We start from the raw sequence: 18,232 nt of genomic DNA on the forward strand, positions 1-18,232 counted from the left end.
AGCTGAGATTAGATTTACTGCACTTCCATTCTCTGAAAACACAAATATTAAAAAAAAAAAAGCAACCCAAACCAGAATCCCTATCCCCCGAAAGCAAATTAAGTGAATGAGTCTGATGTATTCTACTACTGGAAAGGGCTTAAGCTTTTTTTATCCACCTGTGAATCTGTTCCATGTCTTGAATTATGATTATTTCCTTCAAAATTTAAGTGCTGATGCTTTATCAGCAAATGGAAAAAGGATGTTCTCATCATTGTTTTACCTTTTCCTTGAATTAAGTGCTCTGTTTGCAATTCTCCTGTTATTTGGTATAACCCCAAATTTGACTGATTTATTAAAAATCTCTGCAATCAGGATTGCAATTGGCCACATCATTTCTTTCAAAGAAGTGTGGTATAAAAATGAGGCTGTTCTCTACTCCCTGACTACTTTCTGAGAGGACTCTCTCTACTTTTTAAGTTTCATCCCATCAATGGTGCTGATAATTTCATTTTTCCCCCTACCCGATTTACGTATTCTTATTTCTGTAGTGGAAAGAGATGGGCAAGTAGAAATTCAAGCTCTTGAAAAGATTTCAGATTCTAAAACAATAAAATGCTTGATTTTTTTCACTGGGGAAAAGCCACTGTGAACCACATGAACCTGATAAAGTCTGTCATGGTTTCACTAACGTTTCCATCTCTTCTGTTCTACACAACGACGCGGTAACATCAATTTCAGGTTTTACCGGGTGATGCTTACCATGAAGATAATGCCAACAAAATTGGTTAAATAGGCTGGAAAGCGATCCTTCCACGTCAGCTTTTCTTTATCTGTCTAAAATTTGAGGGGGGAGGGGGGAGGAAAGGGTACATTTAATAAAGATGGAGCGTGAGATTTTGCACGTGACAAAAACAGAGAGGGAAAAAAAAAAAAAGGCTAGCAAATACACAACCAGTTAGAAGATGCAAAGACACAGTGTTTACAGCTACAATTCCACACAGGCAAATTGTTTACTCCGTATCTAGGTTCAAATTGGTCAAGCGCCTGCACTGCGAGTATAAATAAAGCAGATTTTTCTGTATACTTTTTGAAGGAAACATGCAAATAGGCTGTCATAAACCATGAAGTAAGATCTCTCCTACTATTAAATATTTTCTTTTGCTTTCCCTAGAAAAATTCTCCTTCTTTCCCTCTTGCTCCCCAGTCAATATTTGCAGCTTTGCAGTTGCACAACTGGTTCCACTGAAATACAAATTAAGTATGCTACTGAGTAACTCCAAGATGAACTCACAGCTGATAGCAAAAATCTTGTTTTGGTGTGCAATAAGACTTGAAATTTCATCAACGTGAATGATTTTTAACTATCTGACTATCCACATGGTATTCAATGGACCACGCCAATAGGAGTTACGATGCACGTGTATAATAGCTTTATCATAGAATCGTCTCGGTTGGAAGGAACCTTTAAGATCGAGTCCAACCACCAACCCAACACTGCCAAGTCCACCACTAAACCACGTCCCTCAGTACCACATCTACCCATCTTTTAAACACCTCCAGGGATGGCGACTCCACCACTTCCCCGGGCAGCCTGTGCCAATGTTTGATAACCCCTTCTGTGAAGAACTTTTTCCTAATATTCATCCTGAACCTCCTCTGGAGCAACTTGAGGCCATTTCTTCTTGTCCTATCGCCTGTTACTTGGGAGAAGAGACCGACCACCCCTCGCTACCTCCTCCTCTCAGGGAGCTGTAGAGAGCGAGAAGGTCTCCCCTCAGCCTCCTTTTCTCCAGGCTGAACACCCCCATTCCCTCAGCCGCTCCTCATCAGACCTGTGCTCCAGACCCCTCACCAGCTCCGTTGCCCTTCTCTGGACACGCTCCAGCGCCTCAATGTCTCTCTTGCAGTGAGGGGCCCAAAACTGAACACAGCACTTGAGGTGGGACCTCACCAGTGCCGAGTACAGTGGGACGATCACTGCCCTGCTCCTGCTGGCCACACTATTGCTGATAGATGCCAGGATGCTGTTGGCCTTCTTGGCCACCTGGGCACACTGCTGGCTTGTAGTCAGGTGGCTGTCAACCAACACCCCCAGATCCTTTTCCACTGGGCAGCTTTGCAGCCACTCTTCCCCAAGCCTGTAGCGCTGCATGGGGTTGTTATAGGATACCCTAAATCCTGTCAACCAGCCACTGCCTGAATTTGGGTATGAAAATTTCACATAGAACAGTATTGCTTATCCAGAGTCTTTCATAAACTTTGATGCCAGGAATTGTTTCTAAACACCAGAAAATAAACAACAAAAGGAACATTATGGAAGATGACGCACACGGTATAATGTACATAAAAATATTACTCAAATTCTATTTTTATTACATGCACGTTGTCTCAGGGAAGTGCAAGCAACTCTTTCAACACACGGCCCATGCTCCACTGCAAAACGTAACGTCAGTCCAGGACGGAAAATCTAAGATTAGCCATGCAGTGCCATTCCCAATGCACAGAAACAGTGTCCCACAGAGTGCTGAAGAAACAAGGGGAGGAAGGGGAAGAAACCCAGAACTGAATGTGAATATTAAACAAAGGTTCAACAGCCAAAACCAAATTGATTTGTGTCTTCCATAATTACTCATAATTTGAGTTTCTTCATAAGTTTGAATAAAAAGAACCAATTTCACCCCAGCCATGACTGTCTTAACTCTTTGTCTCCATTTGTTTGCTGTCTCTTCTGGAAAATACCGATGCTTCTGATGGCAGTCAAAGGAAACAAAAGAAAGGATGGGGCAATATAGCATTACAAAGCACTGCTAAATTAATCTATATACTCTCTACTGACTCAGCATACATAGCAGTTTAGGCACAAGTGAATGCTGTATTAGGTTGCTTAAGGCTTTGTGTTTCAGCTTTCAGTCAATAAAACATAACATCAACAAAAGACAAACTCTTGCCCCAAATCCTGGGGGTAGGTCAAGCAACCCTGCAAAGGACAGTCCCTTTTTGATTTAGGATTGTGCCTTTCTTTTTCCTTTATGATAAAAAGAATCTTTTATGATAAAGAATGTCCAAACAGTTTTTCCTTTTTTTTTTTTTTTAATTGGACTTCTCTTGAAAAAATATTAGCAATTTCTCGTTTAGCTTTAGAGATTTTTTTAAGATTTCCAAGATGTCTTACAACTGTTGAATTTGAACTTTAACACTCTAGATCCCAATGAAAGATAATTACCGAGTCTTTCAGAAAAAACTCCTTTTCTCATGTTTCCCAAATTAGTAACATCCAAACTGAACACAGCCCAAAAAGTTATAAATAGTCTGGTTAAAAAAATTGTCCGATTACCCAACAGTCTTCCACATTTAAGATCTGAATTCCTAATAAACCCAAAAGTACAGCAAGTGAAAGGTTTTTAGCAGAATACAGAGAAGCCTGTATTCCAACATTGTTTAACCAGCCGATACGAGGGCAGCAACCCGAATTCTGTTTCTTCTGCAAGGGATTTTAAAGCAGTGCCGCAGTAAGGTATTGCACATGATGCCGAACTGCTTACACACTGCATCCTATAAATTAACGGGAACACACCATTGTCAGCTTTGTAGCATCATTTAAGAGGGGCCCAACGGTACTCAAGTATAAGCACGGGACAAAAATCAGACACATTCAGTTTAACGCCAGTCCAATTTACGCATGCTGTCTCCTGGAGTGTACGTCATGTTAATGTGGTTATTGCGGTTTTATTTTCATAGGGTTTTCATAAAATCCCAATTTGTGGCATGGTTCTATGCTACTGTACCACTGGCAACTGATACAAAAGAGGAATTTCTGCTGACAGACTTTGTTTAAGCCGGAGAATTTACTTCTCTGCTTAAAAACCCGGTCATACAAAAGGGCTGATTTCTTGCAGTTAAGGGTTAATAACCTCTGGTAGGGTGGAAACCAGTATGTGAGGGAGAAAAGGAGCTTTTCCCAATCGGTCTGCTGCTGACAGACAGTAATAGGGTGGGAATTAGATCCTTCAGCGACAGGGCAGGGAAGCTGCTCAGAGGGATCGCACCGTCTGCTGGCGAGATGCACGTGCCCCTGGGATGACCGGCGGCACCTTTCTCACGGCGATTTGTAAAGAGCGAGTTAAAAGCAGAAGTGAGCGCTACCTTATTCAGTGGAATAAAATGGAAGTTATGTTTTTAAAAAGGCAGAAAGTTATTATCAAAGCTGGAATTCGGCAAGGAAATTGGTGTTAGTACTTTTCATTAATGCTCTAGTAATATTTTTTGTTTACAAAAAAAGCCAAGCAAGACAGAGCACCTTTCCTGAGAGGTACTTATATTAGCACAGAATAAGATGCTTTCTTATGGTTTTCTCAAACTTGATTCATTAGCCTAATGGGAGCGCCCCTTCAATCGGCTTCAATCAGCTTCCCTAAGCCACACTCCTCCACCTAATCATTAAGGACATTTCTAGACTTGATCAGGTCTTGCACACTGGCATACACCAACTCCCCCATGTATGCTAGGACCGAAGACATCTGGACTTTAAACACAATGTGCAGTGACTCTGTTTTTTACTTATTTCTTAGTCTTGGGTCCGTGCCTGCTATAAAAACCTTCTTTTCCAAAGTTTTTTTAGAAGTGAAACGAATGGATATTTTTACCATACCTCTTTATGTTTGTGTTCTTTTCTCAGTGATTTTTCTAAAACTTTAGCTTCATATTCTGCTCTTGGATGATCCTGTGGAGTAAGTCATATTTAATAAAAAGCAAAATTATTTATTTTCTACATCAGCTACATATGAACTGTTTGCAGGTCAACTTCCTGGTAATTTCCAAGTTTTCTAACTGAATTCTAATTCACTCTATATGTCATTTATGTCAACTGACAGTCAACTGTAATTAAAAGAGATGTTAAATCCCGTATCATTCGCAGTTCTACAGCAGCAACTGCAGAATGATCTGCACTCACTATCAGATAGCCGCATGTACCGCTATGTAGATTAAATTTAATATATAACAGTATACCGCGTAACCTGCAGATAGCATGGTTCTTACCAAGGGACATTATGCTTGGATTTTAATTACCTATCTTTTTGATAAAAATTAGATTTGGCATGTCATTAACTGTCATTTCAGTGAATCCTCAGCTCATGAGGGAAGCGGTTATCTGCTGTCAGTATGCAAAATACTGGCTTTGGGATCCCCCAAAATTGTCAGTTGGGGTCTTTCCCTAATCCTGTCTTGAACAGCGTCCACCAATTACCCGTGTGCATTGAAGGAGAGGAGGCAGGAAACCTCAGAAGTAAGAGACAGCCAAAAGATTCAGAATTCACGATAGTTACGCATTCACAAAAGATTCAGAATTCAGAGTTATGCATCGGATGGGAAACAGAACGGAGTTGAAAAAAGTCTGAACAAGTGGAGAGGGGGAGGGTGTAAAGGCAAAGCAATCAGTGGGAGATCTAAAGAAAATCTGATGCTTGAAAAAGAAGAGGTGGAGATCAAAAGATGGCATTCATCAGTAAACATGTAATAAAAAAGGTAGGAGCAATTAAAAAAAAAAAATGTTTTCCAAACCTTGACTGCCTCCTTCAGGAAACCAGAAAAAAAACACGAAAAACAAGAAAAAACAAAAAACAAAAAACAAAAATTTGATTACTGAACTGTTGCAAAACATACTGGATTTATCTTTTAAAAATTACACGAGACAAACATAGGTACAGTGGATGGCTAGGCACTACCAGAGAAAATCAGTCTTCTCATGTTCTACAACATTTATTAACATCACTGTAAGTACCGTATGAACTAGGTGTCCCTAAAAACACCAGATGATGAGGCACTCTGGGGTTTAGTATATCACTTGAAACTCTGACTCTTCAACATGATACTAGCTTCAGTTTCACCCAAATCAGAAACAGGAGGGGCTTAAATTCTTTGCTAAACTCATGACTGTATTATCTGGAGTTGACTATACAAAACAAAGAATAAACTATACTGTATTAACAGCTGCTGTTTTAGCTGTGTAGAGCTCTGAACTCAGACATGAAGGCGATCGACATCGGAAAGATACAGTTAATCCTTTCCACTTTCATGTATGCTAACAACAAGTTACCAAAAATAAAAGAGCATCCAGGAACTAAATCCCTATATTCTTGCCCAGTCAAATAGGTATGATCTAGCAAAGCACATGGCATAGGGGCTGCTGGCGTAGTGCGCCTAAGTATGTTACGGAGGACATATATTAAGAGGAGATAATTCAACCAGAAAGATTTTGGGGGGTGAGGGGAACAATAACTGTTCCAGGCTCATCAAGCTGCATAGTGTTAAACCCAGGGCCGGTGAGGTTTTTGTTTCACGTGAGCATATTTGTTGTGTATCTATTTAGAACATCTAGAGATGCGACAAGGGCGGTCATACTTCTTTTAATAATAACAACAATAAAAAAAAACAACCAGCCAGCCAGCAAACAAAGCTAGCTCAGATCCCACAGCGGGGTCTTCGCAGCGTGTCTCGTCACATATGATGGGAAAATGGAAGAGACCCGCACACCTCTGCCGCCTCTGAGGGCAAGGCTGCCGGGGCTGGGACTGCGTTATGGTCTAGGAACGTGTTTTCCTTTTTTTGTAAAGCGACAGAATTAAAAACAAAAAGGTGGGATACAGCTTCTCAGCTGGCTGAGGATTTTCTCTCTTTTCTTTCTAAAACTTCATTGATTATTAAGACCTTTTTTTCATACAGATTCAGCCCTTTTCCCCTTCACGCTATTTAGCACATTTAGTGTAAACCTGGCTAGGGATATTTTGTGGGATTTTTTTTAGCAAATGAAAAAATACACCTCTACGTTTGTGTCCCTCCCAATGCCCCAAGCCCACATGTCTGGCAATATTTTCTTTGGTATTTTCCAAGTCAGGGCTTGATTCAGCCTCGTTAAAAGTTATTAGGATTTTTTCAGTGCATTTTTACAGTGCTATAACTTTATCAGCTTCAATACATTCATTTCTGATTTACAGCAGTGGGAGATGAATGAGGTCCTCAGTTGTTAGTACCCTGACATCAGCCCAGGAGTAAGGTCTGAGCTGTATGTTCCACGCCTACGCTGCTAGGTGTGACCCGACTACACACTAAAAAAAAAAAATCAGATTTTGTGGCTATACAATTACGTTTCTATGGCAACAAGACGTACTAGTCATACCCTTGCTATAAAAACCTCAAATAGTTCATGTACAGAGATTTTCCTTTCTTCTAAATGATGGAACCTCCCCAAGAGCAGTTCCCTGTGGGGCAAGGTCTATCAGCTCAGGACAAGGAGCTATCGGTAACGCCACGGTGGAAGCCAAAGAGTCAGAACTGAAGAGACAAACCTCCTCCTCTTCAAACCCAGTCAGGTCCCACCTGTAGTTGAGACGCATCTGTTTTCTCTTCCAGTGTTCCATAAAGGTGGCAGCTGAAACAACAGTTTAACAATTATTTTGACATTTTACCCCCCGCACCCCCCCCCAAAAAAAAAAAAAAAAAAATCACAGACTCTGGGATTTGCCTTAGGAGGGACACTGGCCACGCTGTGCATTGCCTGCTCTACATCTGCAGGCTCTCGCCTCCACAAGGCTTTAGCAAGTGCAATATCGTATCATATTGTGGACCAGGTGAACTTCATTTTCGTTACTCTTTTATTCAACAGTGATGCCTATCTGGGAAATACTGATATGCTAGGAGCCAAACTTTTTATCTAGGTACGCTAAAAGAAAGGGGATTTGTTATATCCACAGCTTCATGTAGAAAGATCACAGAATCACAGAACGGTAGGGGTTGGAAGGGACCTTCAGAGGTCATCTAGTCCAACCCCCAAACAAGGAAGGCATCTAAGGAAGTCAGACACCCAAACTTACTTAGGTATTTGTATGTGTGACTAATGAGTCCATCCATAGGCCCAAACAAGCCTGTGTTTTATCTATACAAAATATGAATCACAGAATCATAGAATGGTTTAGGCTGGAAGGGACCTTGAAGATCATCTAGTTCCAACCCCCTGCCCTGGGCAGGGACACCTCCCACCAGCCCAGGTTGCTCAAAGCCCCATCCAACCTGGCCTTGAACACCTCCAGGGATGGGGCAGCCACAACTTATCTGGGCAACCAGTGCCTTACCACCCTCAAAGTGAAAAATTTCTTCCTAATATTTAATCTAAATCTACCTTCTTTCAAGCTTGAAGCCATTCCCCCTTGTCCTATCACTACATGCCCTTGTAAAAAGTCCTTATGATTTAACAAGCCTTGTACTGTTGGTATAGTTATTCCCTCAAAGCTATCCAGATGACGCATTTTTATATTGTTATAATTACATCCATCGAGTGGTCGTAATAGTATGGTTAGCTCTAATCATCACACCCAAACCCAAATAACTCATGCCAGTGTGAAAGCTGCAGGTGAGCAGGCTGTTAAAGCGGAAGCCTTTTGAGGGTTTTTATCATTAAAAACACTGCCATTTACTTTTTGATGGATAAGACTTACAGAAAAGAAGCCTCATTAAAGCAATTCTTGAGTCGCAACAAATGATCCCGGTCTATATCAGTCTATCTGCCTCTGAGACCCAGCAAGTTCTCAGAGGACGTATTTAGATGCTGGGAATACACCAGTGCTGTATAATAAATAAGTGGTTATGAAAGAGGCAAGTCTACCAAGAAATGGTCTTCCCAGGGGAGCTTCCCGCATGAGTATTAACAGATGTGCTCAGAAACATTCACATCCAGAAAAACCAGAGGCAGGGAGAGGGGAAGATGGTTGAATAGAGAGGAACTGGTTCCATGACTGGAACCAGGCTAGGGTCATGACATTCATTCGCCTTCCAAGCGAAACCCTCGTGCAAAACTTAAACCGAGCCCCTTCACAAGCCATAGGCTTCCTGTAAATCCGGATGGTCACAGCTGTATCGTAAGAGGGTCTGTGTCACTGTCCTGGAACTGCCTCCCCTCTCCCCGCCACCGGCTGTTCTTGTGCCAGGGTCTGCAGCTTCCATGTACAGCAAGAAATAAAGAAAATGAACGAGACGTCATTTATCAGTGCTACTAGAAATTCTTCCATGGCACTGACTTACAACAACGCAAAATGAAAAGACTGTGTCTGAAACACAGCCAGCTCATTTCCAAAGCCTTTGGGGAACGTGCCAGGTAGCGATGCACCGCCGCTCTGCCAAGTGTACCTGCAATTTCATATTTCATCTGGGCCCGTAAGCATAAGTGGAGCTTAAAAATTCCAAAAGGTTACCGTCCAGATGATCTTATCTGGATTCGCTGACGTTTTTAATGCCATTTGATACCAAACAGCACTGGGCCACGGTCCATGTTTAATGCTGAACTTCTGACCGGGGCTGAGTTCGGTGCTACAGCTGTTTTAACGCTTGTGTGAGTGGAGTTCTCCAATACCACCACCATACAGAGAAAGCCTGGCCAAATGGTTGCTCACAACAATACCGCTGAACTTGGGCTAATTTTCTTGCTATGCTAAGGATGCTCTTCAACCTTCAACATCCCCACACTTCCCAGCTTTCCTTCGGAACCTGCAGCGCTCCCGACTCCTCACTGTTCCCAAAATCCCTCTGCGGGACCATCCTTGTCCTTGATACATCCTTACGGTACTTGATAATGAGCACTGCATCTAAAACATAGTCATCTCAAATGGAGACCTTAGTCGAAAAGGCACTGTCCTAAATTGAATTATGCTGAATTGTACTAAAATCAGTTCAGATGAATGGTACTGTAAAAATGCTTCCCTATGTACTAGAACAAATGCAAATGCTATGGTTTTCGGATTAAATATAATCCCAAACAGGTTATTTGCTAACTCGCAACAAGGCATACAGGAGAGGCAAACATCATTTTTTTGATGTTCTCTCCCAGAGACCTGGGAGTCCTGGTGGACAACAGGATGACCATGAGCCAGCAATGTGCCCTTGTGGCCAAGAAGGCCAATGGCATCCTGGGGGGCATCAAGAAGAATGAGGCCAGCAGGTCAAGGGAGGTCATCTTCCCCCTCTACTCTGCTTTGGTGAGGCCGCACCTGGAATACTGTGTCCAGTTCTGGGCTCCCCAGCTCAAGAAGGACAGGGAACTGCCAGAGAGGGTGCAGCACAGGGCTACCAAGATGATTAGGGGACTGGAACACCTCTCTTATGAAGAAAGACTGAGGGAATTTGGTCTCTTTAGTCTGGAAAAAAGACGGTTGAGGGGGGACCTGATCCATGCTTATAAATACTTAAAGGGTGGGTGCCAAGAGGATGGGGCCAGACTCTTTTCGGTGGTGCCCAGTGACAGGACAAGAGGTAACGGGCACAAACTTGAGTATAGGAAGTTCCACCTAAACATGAGGAGGAACTTCTTTACCTTGAGGGTGGTAGAGCACTGGAACAGGCTGCCCAGGGAGGTGGTGGAGTCTCCATCTTTGGAGACATTCAAAACCTGCCTGGACGCATTCCTGTGCAACCTGCTCTAAGGTGTCCCTGCTCTGGCAAGGGTGTTGGACTAGATGATCTCCAGAGGTCCCTTCCAACCCTATGATTCTATGATTTTGTGCTGCTCTCACTGACGTTGGGAGTATGTGGCTTTCGAACTTCAAAGCTGGGGGGAATAATGCACATTTCCCTATTCTCTGTAGCCTTCCTGTATTGGGGTCCCAGGTATAAGCATGGGTTTTGAACCCATTTATCTTAACAAGCCCTCCTGGCCCGCAGCAGGGACGACAGGAGGCTCCTCTCCTCCAGCGCCCGTGCCTGGTGCTGGGGTGCCCGAGCAAGGAGGTCCCCATCCCTCCTCCAGCAGGGAGGAGAAAAGCCCTCTATAACCATTCCTGAAGACACTCTCACAAAGATTTCCTGACAGCGTTAATATTTTTAACCAAGTTCTACAGACGTGCCAAGAAAGGTTAAATGATGTGCTCAAAGTACAAGAGCAGTCAGCATCAGAAAAAAATACCTATAATGCCACCGCTCCCACCACTCCCGCTTCATGGTCTACACACATGATGTCTGCTTGCTGATAAACTTAATTGCATCTCGGAGCACACTCAAGAATCAATCTTGGTTTGTCCTGAGACGCTAAAGGCCATTACACTTCCCTGCGGAGTCCTCCCCTCAACCCCAGAGTACATTAATACATTTCTTCTGTAATGTTCTAAAGTGGAAGCTGGCTCTGCAAATAGATTTTTTTTTTTTTTTTGGTAAGCTGTGCAATCCCATTAATGAAATTTTGACATACCATGCAGCAATTTTATGACAGATGCTTAACAATTTCATTTGATATTCATCTTGAGCAACTTTTTGAATTTTAGCCTTCAGTCCAGAATATAAATTTGGGGGTGACAGTTTCATGGGAAAGCAAAAAAAAAAAAAAAAAAAAAAAAAGAAGTTCTTTATATAATTAACTGCCTGAGTATAGATACACTGATTTATCTTTTCTGTTTCTTCCTGTTGTATTTTAAATAATTAAAAACTTAACATGAAAGCATGCATCTTCCATCTTCTTACCCCAGAGAGCCATGAAGACTGAGAAAAAGACAGTTGCAGGGTTATCGAACAGATGACTTGCACGAGCAGTCGCACAAGCGGAGCTCATCTTCCAGTAGCTGCACGTTCTGTCACATAAGGGACACATGGTGATATTGTTTCTCTGGTCGCACATTTCCATACTGCAGTGAAGCAACAAGATATGGAAAAAGCATGGTCAGTATGGCTCCATCTTCTGTGCTCCGATGATCTTTTCTCCTCTGCACAGCATCTGCTTCTGGTCTGTAGGACCATGAGATACTACCCCCGCAGTGCTTCCCAGCTCTGGCCCCTGCAAGCAGCTCTGTCCGTAACCTACACCATTGGAGGGGCTGCTGTCTCCCTCCATCCCCAGCCCTACTTCTATTCCAGGTGATAAGAGAGAGCATTATGAGAGGCCTAATGCTGCATGCTTTTTACTGCAAGTTCTTAAAGTAAAAAAAAAAAAAAAACAAAAAAACACAACCCACAATTAAAAATCATTCTTGTTTTGAAATACTAACTACAGCAATAGATAAGGCACGAGGGAAGTGCTGAGTATCAAGAAAATGGAGTTCAACAAATTTAACTTCTCTGCACTTCATCTGTGAAATTGCAATAGTGACATTCCCTTTGACTTTCTTCAACTGTTGGAAGCAGTGCAAAGCAATCTTAAGGAACAAAGAAAATATATCTATTTTTCGGTACCCATTATCTGCTTTGTTACTCAGTGCTCATGCTGCTTGTCCAAACAATGTAATTCCCATCTACAGCTAATGATGCATGCAGGGTAAATAATGTAAAATCATAGGGCTTTACAAATATTATAATACAAAACTTATTAAAAAAATAAAAATAGTAGGACATCAAGATTTTGTTAATCTAACCACAATTGCTTATTTTAGGCATATGTATTCTCGATTCATCTTTATGTCACGCAATGCCTTCCTCAGCGTTTTATGATGCAAAGCACAGCACCCTATCATTAGCAGTATTTTGTTGGTTTGTTTCAACATAATGATGTGATCTAGGGAAAAAAAAAAAAAAAAAAAACAAACCACAAACACCTGAGCAACTGGCCAAGAATTATTTTTAGTACATCAATGCAAACTCCACAAGTAAGATTAACAATAAATGCTAACGATCTAAAAATGTGCTGCAGTTCTGCTGCCCACTCGCAGCCCTTGGTAGTGCTCCATCGCTTACTGGAAGCGGCAACTGGTGGGACTGCAAGCTCCCCCATCCGTGTGAGCCACAGTTTCAGCTGTGCTCGCCCTAGATACTAGTGACAAAACATTTCTAGAGAAAGGTAACTTCGAGTTTCTAGTAGTCTCCAATAAAAGAATCTATTTCGTTATTTATTTTACCTTGGTATATTCTCATCCACAGTTGCACAGCCATATAGGAAAACAATAATCCCTACAATTGACGCTGGAATGAGCATTTGTGTATAAACTCCCAGCCAGGCAAAATATAGTCCAATCTTCTCTCCAAAATATTTTCTGAAATACATTAAAAAAAGAAATGAGATAGAGAAATGTTTCCTATTTCTTAAAATATTACAGGGCTAAAATTACGAATCGCAGCTGGATTAAGCGTGGAGAAAGTAAGATCTGATGACCTGTGGGAATTTTTTTCTTCTCAGAGGACTCTCTTTCTCATGATGTTTGGAGTTAATCCAGAGATACAGGCACCATGAAAGCAAATCAATCCAACTAGTCATCCCCCCCCGCCCCATGTTTCTGCTGTGTAAATTGGTATCTTTGGATTTCTGTGAGCGAATCCTCTTTAAAAAGCACCTAATTTTCTTCGAAGAGCCTCAGCTCTCACCACAACCTAACAAAATTTATTAAAAATATGTTCCCTGCAAGCTTCCACATTAGGTGGGATACATCAGTGCGTTTCTAAATCCAGAGAAAACTCTTTTTCCCCCAGTGAACTTCCCATTCTCCAGAGTCCCCCCAGGGTGGCACCAAGGGCAGCATCTGCACAGGGACACGGGCACGAGCATCATAGAATGGTTTGGGTTGGAAGGGACCTTAAAGATCATCTAGTCCAACACCTCTGCCATGGGCAGGGACACCTCCCACCAGCCCAGGTTGCTCACAGCCCTATCCAGCCTGGCCTTGAACACCTCCAGGGATGGGGCCTCCATGACTTCCCTGGGCAACCTGTTCCAGTGTCTCACCACCCTCAGAGTAAAGAATTTCTTCCTGATATCTAATCTAAATCTCCCCCCTTTCAGTTTAGAACTGTTCCCCCTTGTCCTATCGCTCCACTCCCTGATCAAGAGTTCCTCCCCAGCTTTCCTGGAGCCCCTTTAGGGACTGGAAGGGGCTCTAAGGTCTCCCTTCTCTTCTCCAGGATGAACAACCCCAACTCTGTCATCGCTGTGCACAGCTTCAGCGCTGCCCCGTGGAAACGTGACATTAAGGGCTGAACTCTCACCTCACCAGGTCAATTGGCTGATATTTGTAGAAGACCCCGTAGCTCGCCCACTCCTCACACAGGAGCTGTAAAACAGGAAGGCAAGGCAACAGCTAAAGCACCATGTACACAAACGTTTTCTCCTTTGGTCCCAGCAAAGCACAGAGCTCACGCTGTGGATCTGGTCTCACTGCTTTGTGGTTTCAACCCATAATCTGTCAATAACGCGCAGTCTGCATTAAGCATTAAAACCAAATTTGATGATTTGGCAATGCTATAAAACAGTGATGAATTCTAATACATTAAAAGGCTCTTCAGCAACAGGACTGATGGATCACTATAGCAGGGTAAAGTACTCCTGATTTTATGATCCGCAGGAGGTGTGCAGCAGAATGGATGTGAAAGATGAATATGCTCCGAGTTACAAGACAGAAAAAACTAGAATAAACTGGTTTGTTTTCACTATACTAATATTTAGGATCCATCAGAAGGAGCAGTGCAAAGGTGCCTTGAAGGCTGCATTTAAGAGTTTTTCAGCTTTAAACTGAATTTCCACTCATCCTTTTGGTTAGGACACAGGCCAAGGAAAACAATGATCCCCATTAGCGATTTATAAAATTGAATCTCTCGCAAAAATAGGTTCCTTTGAGACCTTCAACTGATCCTTTGTCAAATACACAAATAGCGCTTCTCAGATCTGATTTTTTTCTTAATTCACTTCAGCCAACAGAGTGAACGAGGAATCAGTGTGCGTACCAAAACTACTGGAGAAGAACTGTGCTCGCTGGCCACCCAGCCGTCACCTCCTCTGTGGGACAAGGGGAAGAGAAGCTTTGCCTCTGCTTGTGAGGTCAGGTCTCCCTTTTCTGCTTCTCTCCCCGCTTCAACCCAGTGACACGAACTTGGTAGCAGGATGTTCCTGGACCAACTACTGATATTTCAAGGAGATGCTTTGATGGTCGCTTCTGTTTTCATTAATTTATCTGGCAACAACATAATCTTTTTCCTTTTGCCACAAATGTAACTGATCATTACCAAAGTATTTCTTTTTATCGAACATTGAGTAAAAAAGAAAAAAGCAGGAAATTTCAGGGCTGGGTTACACAAACCTCCGTCGGTGGGCGAGGGCTGCACAACCAGCTCAGCTGAGGAAGAAATGGGGAACCAGGACCTAAACCAGTTATCAGCACAGGGAGGGCAACGTTATTAATCTTGTTCATAGAAACACGGACCAAACAGGATGTTATTGCTTAAATCTGTAGGCTGTTTTATCATGAGAAACTTGACATATGTCAGCCTCCTACATTTCTCCAGCGAAATGCAGCAAAGGGCGGGCAGTCGGGCAGTCCCGCTGCTGCCCGTACCCGTTCCTGCTTCTCACATTTTATCACAGAGAAGTCATACAGCGAACAGCCTTTCTAGAGCAGCTTCGCAATTCTCTTGCCAAATCATTAACACAAACTTTCCAAGCTGAACTGCCGTACTACTCATGCAAATGGTTTGCGTCATTCAAAAAAAAAAATACAACTTCTTTACTTTTACAGAAATACAACATCAAAAACTGAAGTGGACTGTAGATTTTCCCCTCTGCAACCCGAAATCGTTAATCTTTATTAGTTTCCTTACAATAGTAAGAGTGGAAATGGAAACCTAAAGGCAGGCCTTTATTAAACAGCAACATTCTTGCAAACATTATTTTCATTCGGCTTTAGGTTTCTTCCAACCACGTTTCCAAAAGTTTAAGGCCAGCTGCCTATGTTTGGGAAACAATTAACGACTCAGGACACCTCAACAGCCACGTGCACTAAGACCCTTCCTTTTATTATTTTTTACTTCATTTTTACAAGCTAAGTTTGTGCTGGAAATTAAATTCCTCTTCTGTGATCTAAGCTAGTGAGGCATATCAGGAAAATACTAAGCTAAGGAGATCAGTGCCATGTTTCGGTTTTGTACAGCACTTCAAACCGAATTTGCAGTTAAAAGTACAAATGAATTATCTCATTTACCCTGACATTTATCAGCCTGATATTCAAAGCACGGCTTCAAAGACATGATTAGAGGAGATCAGCGCACTAGTCCTAAATATTTACTTCATTTCTATGCCTCAAATCTCTAATTTTGTTGTTAAAAAAAGGCAGGAGCCTGGCCTAGTGCTGGATTAGATTAAAGAAAGCGTCAAGAAAGCAGAAGAGACATTCCAAAACACACCAAAAGATTATTTGAGGGAACTGGAAGTCAAAAGCCAACGTAAACATTTCCTAACACACAGTGAACTTGTGAAATGAGTGAACTTGTGAGGTTTGAAAAGTTAGTAATAAAGATGATAATCCAGACGCTTTGAGAAAACATGGACTTTCATCCTATTTTTGGTTGAGCAATGTGTTGCTTAATAATGAAATGACAGGTATGTGGTATTTTTAACATGAATCAATACAGGGGGAGAAATAACAGTCCCCTTCTTTTGATGAGGCGTTCCCACCTAGGCCCACCAGACCTTTCCCTTTGGGTACCTATTTTTACATGACCGACTTGGAGGGCTTTAGATCTGCTGCTTCTACAACCTGAGCCAACGCTGGTCCACAGCGCCTCTTTGGAGACGTGTCCACGAAACAAACCAGAAAGGCAAAGTTCCAAGTCTGAAAGCCCAACATATACAGCACCCAAATTTAGTAGCTCCTCCTGAGAGGACCGGTCATAACCTCTCTGCTTCAGTTTTTGTCTGATACATGGAGAAGCAGCCTATCTTCTGTAGAGAAGTGTGATCGGGAGTATGTAGTAAATGCGCTCTGAATTTAAGAAATCGACATTTCTGCAAAGGGTGAATAATACACTTTTTCTTATGAAAAGTGTTTCCTTAGGATAATTCGTACCCACTTTACTACAATGAAGGTTCAGCATACAGGCCGTAAAACCACAATTTAAACCACAGAGTTCCGTGAAAAGCGATGCGATGCATCCCCAGGGCAGTCTCTGGCTGAAGAGCGCACATTAAAGCTTTGCTGAGAATGTCTAATTTCTGATAAATATTCAATCTTTATCTTTCCCAATAACTTCTAGGCTTGAATTTTCAGCAGCCTCTCTCCCCCCACCCCACCCCAATTCTGGTCCTCACACTCCAGATCAGCAGCACATTAATTCAGCAGAGGTTGCAGCGCTGAGACCGTAGCTCGCCGTCGAGCGAAGCAGGATTTATGTCAGATACGGATACCAGAATACGAACTGAGCGTATGTTCATCAGAGCTGGCCTGAATTTACACCAGCTGAGCTTTAGGAGGAGTTATACGTGAATGCTGTCAATACTCTTACCAACATGGCCAGAAATGTATCCTTATCAAGCTTGGTAATCTATACATAGCCACACTGCCTTCCATATTTGGGCAAATTTAAGCACGGGAACGTACTTCTGTACTTCTACTGCTTGGCATTTAGTGCCTTTTTGCGGTATTTTCTGTGAAATCTTGGCAAACGTCCAGATTCCAACAGGTGACTCTTCCGAATATGTTAACCCCCCCTTATATCAACTTACTTTTCTGTCATTAGGTTCAATGTTTTCACCTTCATAGTCACCCTTTAAAAAAGAAGAAGAAAATCTGCGTCATTCGGTGAGTCGCGCCCAGAGCTGCTATGCATTTTGCATACCCATGTATCCCACTCACTTAATGCATCAAAACCAGAAAAAGCAATCTGTAAAATAATGCTGTATTTTAGGAGTTCATTTGTCACAGCACACTTTGTCTTCTGTCGTCAGGCACATTAAGAAAGAGTAATAATGTCTGTCACCGGGGAAAAAGGAATGAATAAGTGATAAAGGTGGCCTAAAAATGTCAAGGGAAAGGATGCGGTATTGCCATGGTATTTGGGGTTCAGTTCAGTCCACTTGAAAGAGAAGAGACCAGCTGAGAGAGCCGATCCCTATCCAGACTCTCCAAACACTCAGGGCTGATTAGATTTGAGGTTTTAATTTGGAGCTATTTTTAAATACGATAAAGGAGTAAACTAAGACAATAAATAACTTTATACAAGACTATCAGTAGCTGTCCAAAGACGTGAGACAAGGACACGCAGAGGAGTTTATTTAACCTTTCTGAATTTCTAAGCGATATTGCTGTAATTTAAGAGTGCCTGACATTTATGATAAACATCAGGCAGATAGAGAGGCTGTTCTGGTCTCTGTTACACCGAGATAAAACATTCGTGGTCCCGTGTAAAACCAGTGCGAGTGAGGGGAGCAGAAAACTAGGAAGACACACCTCATCTTCATGTCCCACGCCGGAAAACCGGCACCAGGCTCGACAGCCCTTGTATGCTCACACAGCCAGAACATCACGAG

General features: G+C 42.3%; 1 protein-coding gene across 1 annotated transcript in view; it reads right to left on the reverse strand.

Annotated features, from left to right (window-relative positions):
* Positions 1–18,232, reverse strand: part of ANO1 (anoctamin 1) — an 83,726-nt gene that overhangs the window by 13,892 nt on the left and 51,602 nt on the right. Inside the window, exons 9-16 of the mRNA XM_082484815.1 lie at positions 17,429–17,470; positions 13,924–13,988; positions 12,843–12,977; positions 11,479–11,639; positions 7,326–7,408; positions 4,631–4,702; positions 2,652–2,729; positions 742–816 (exon numbers count right to left, since the gene is read on the reverse strand). Coding sequence (XP_082340941.1) covers positions 742–816; positions 2,652–2,729; positions 4,631–4,702; positions 7,326–7,408; positions 11,479–11,639; positions 12,843–12,977; positions 13,924–13,988; positions 17,429–17,470 — 711 coding nt within the window. The remainder of the gene's footprint in view (positions 1–741; positions 817–2,651; positions 2,730–4,630; positions 4,703–7,325; positions 7,409–11,478; positions 11,640–12,842; positions 12,978–13,923; positions 13,989–17,428; positions 17,471–18,232) is intronic.

Source organism: Vanellus vanellus (genome assembly GCF_965231255.1).
Source record: "Vanellus vanellus genome assembly, chromosome: 6".
Lineage (NCBI taxonomy): Eukaryota > Metazoa > Chordata > Aves > Charadriiformes > Charadriidae > Vanellus > Vanellus vanellus.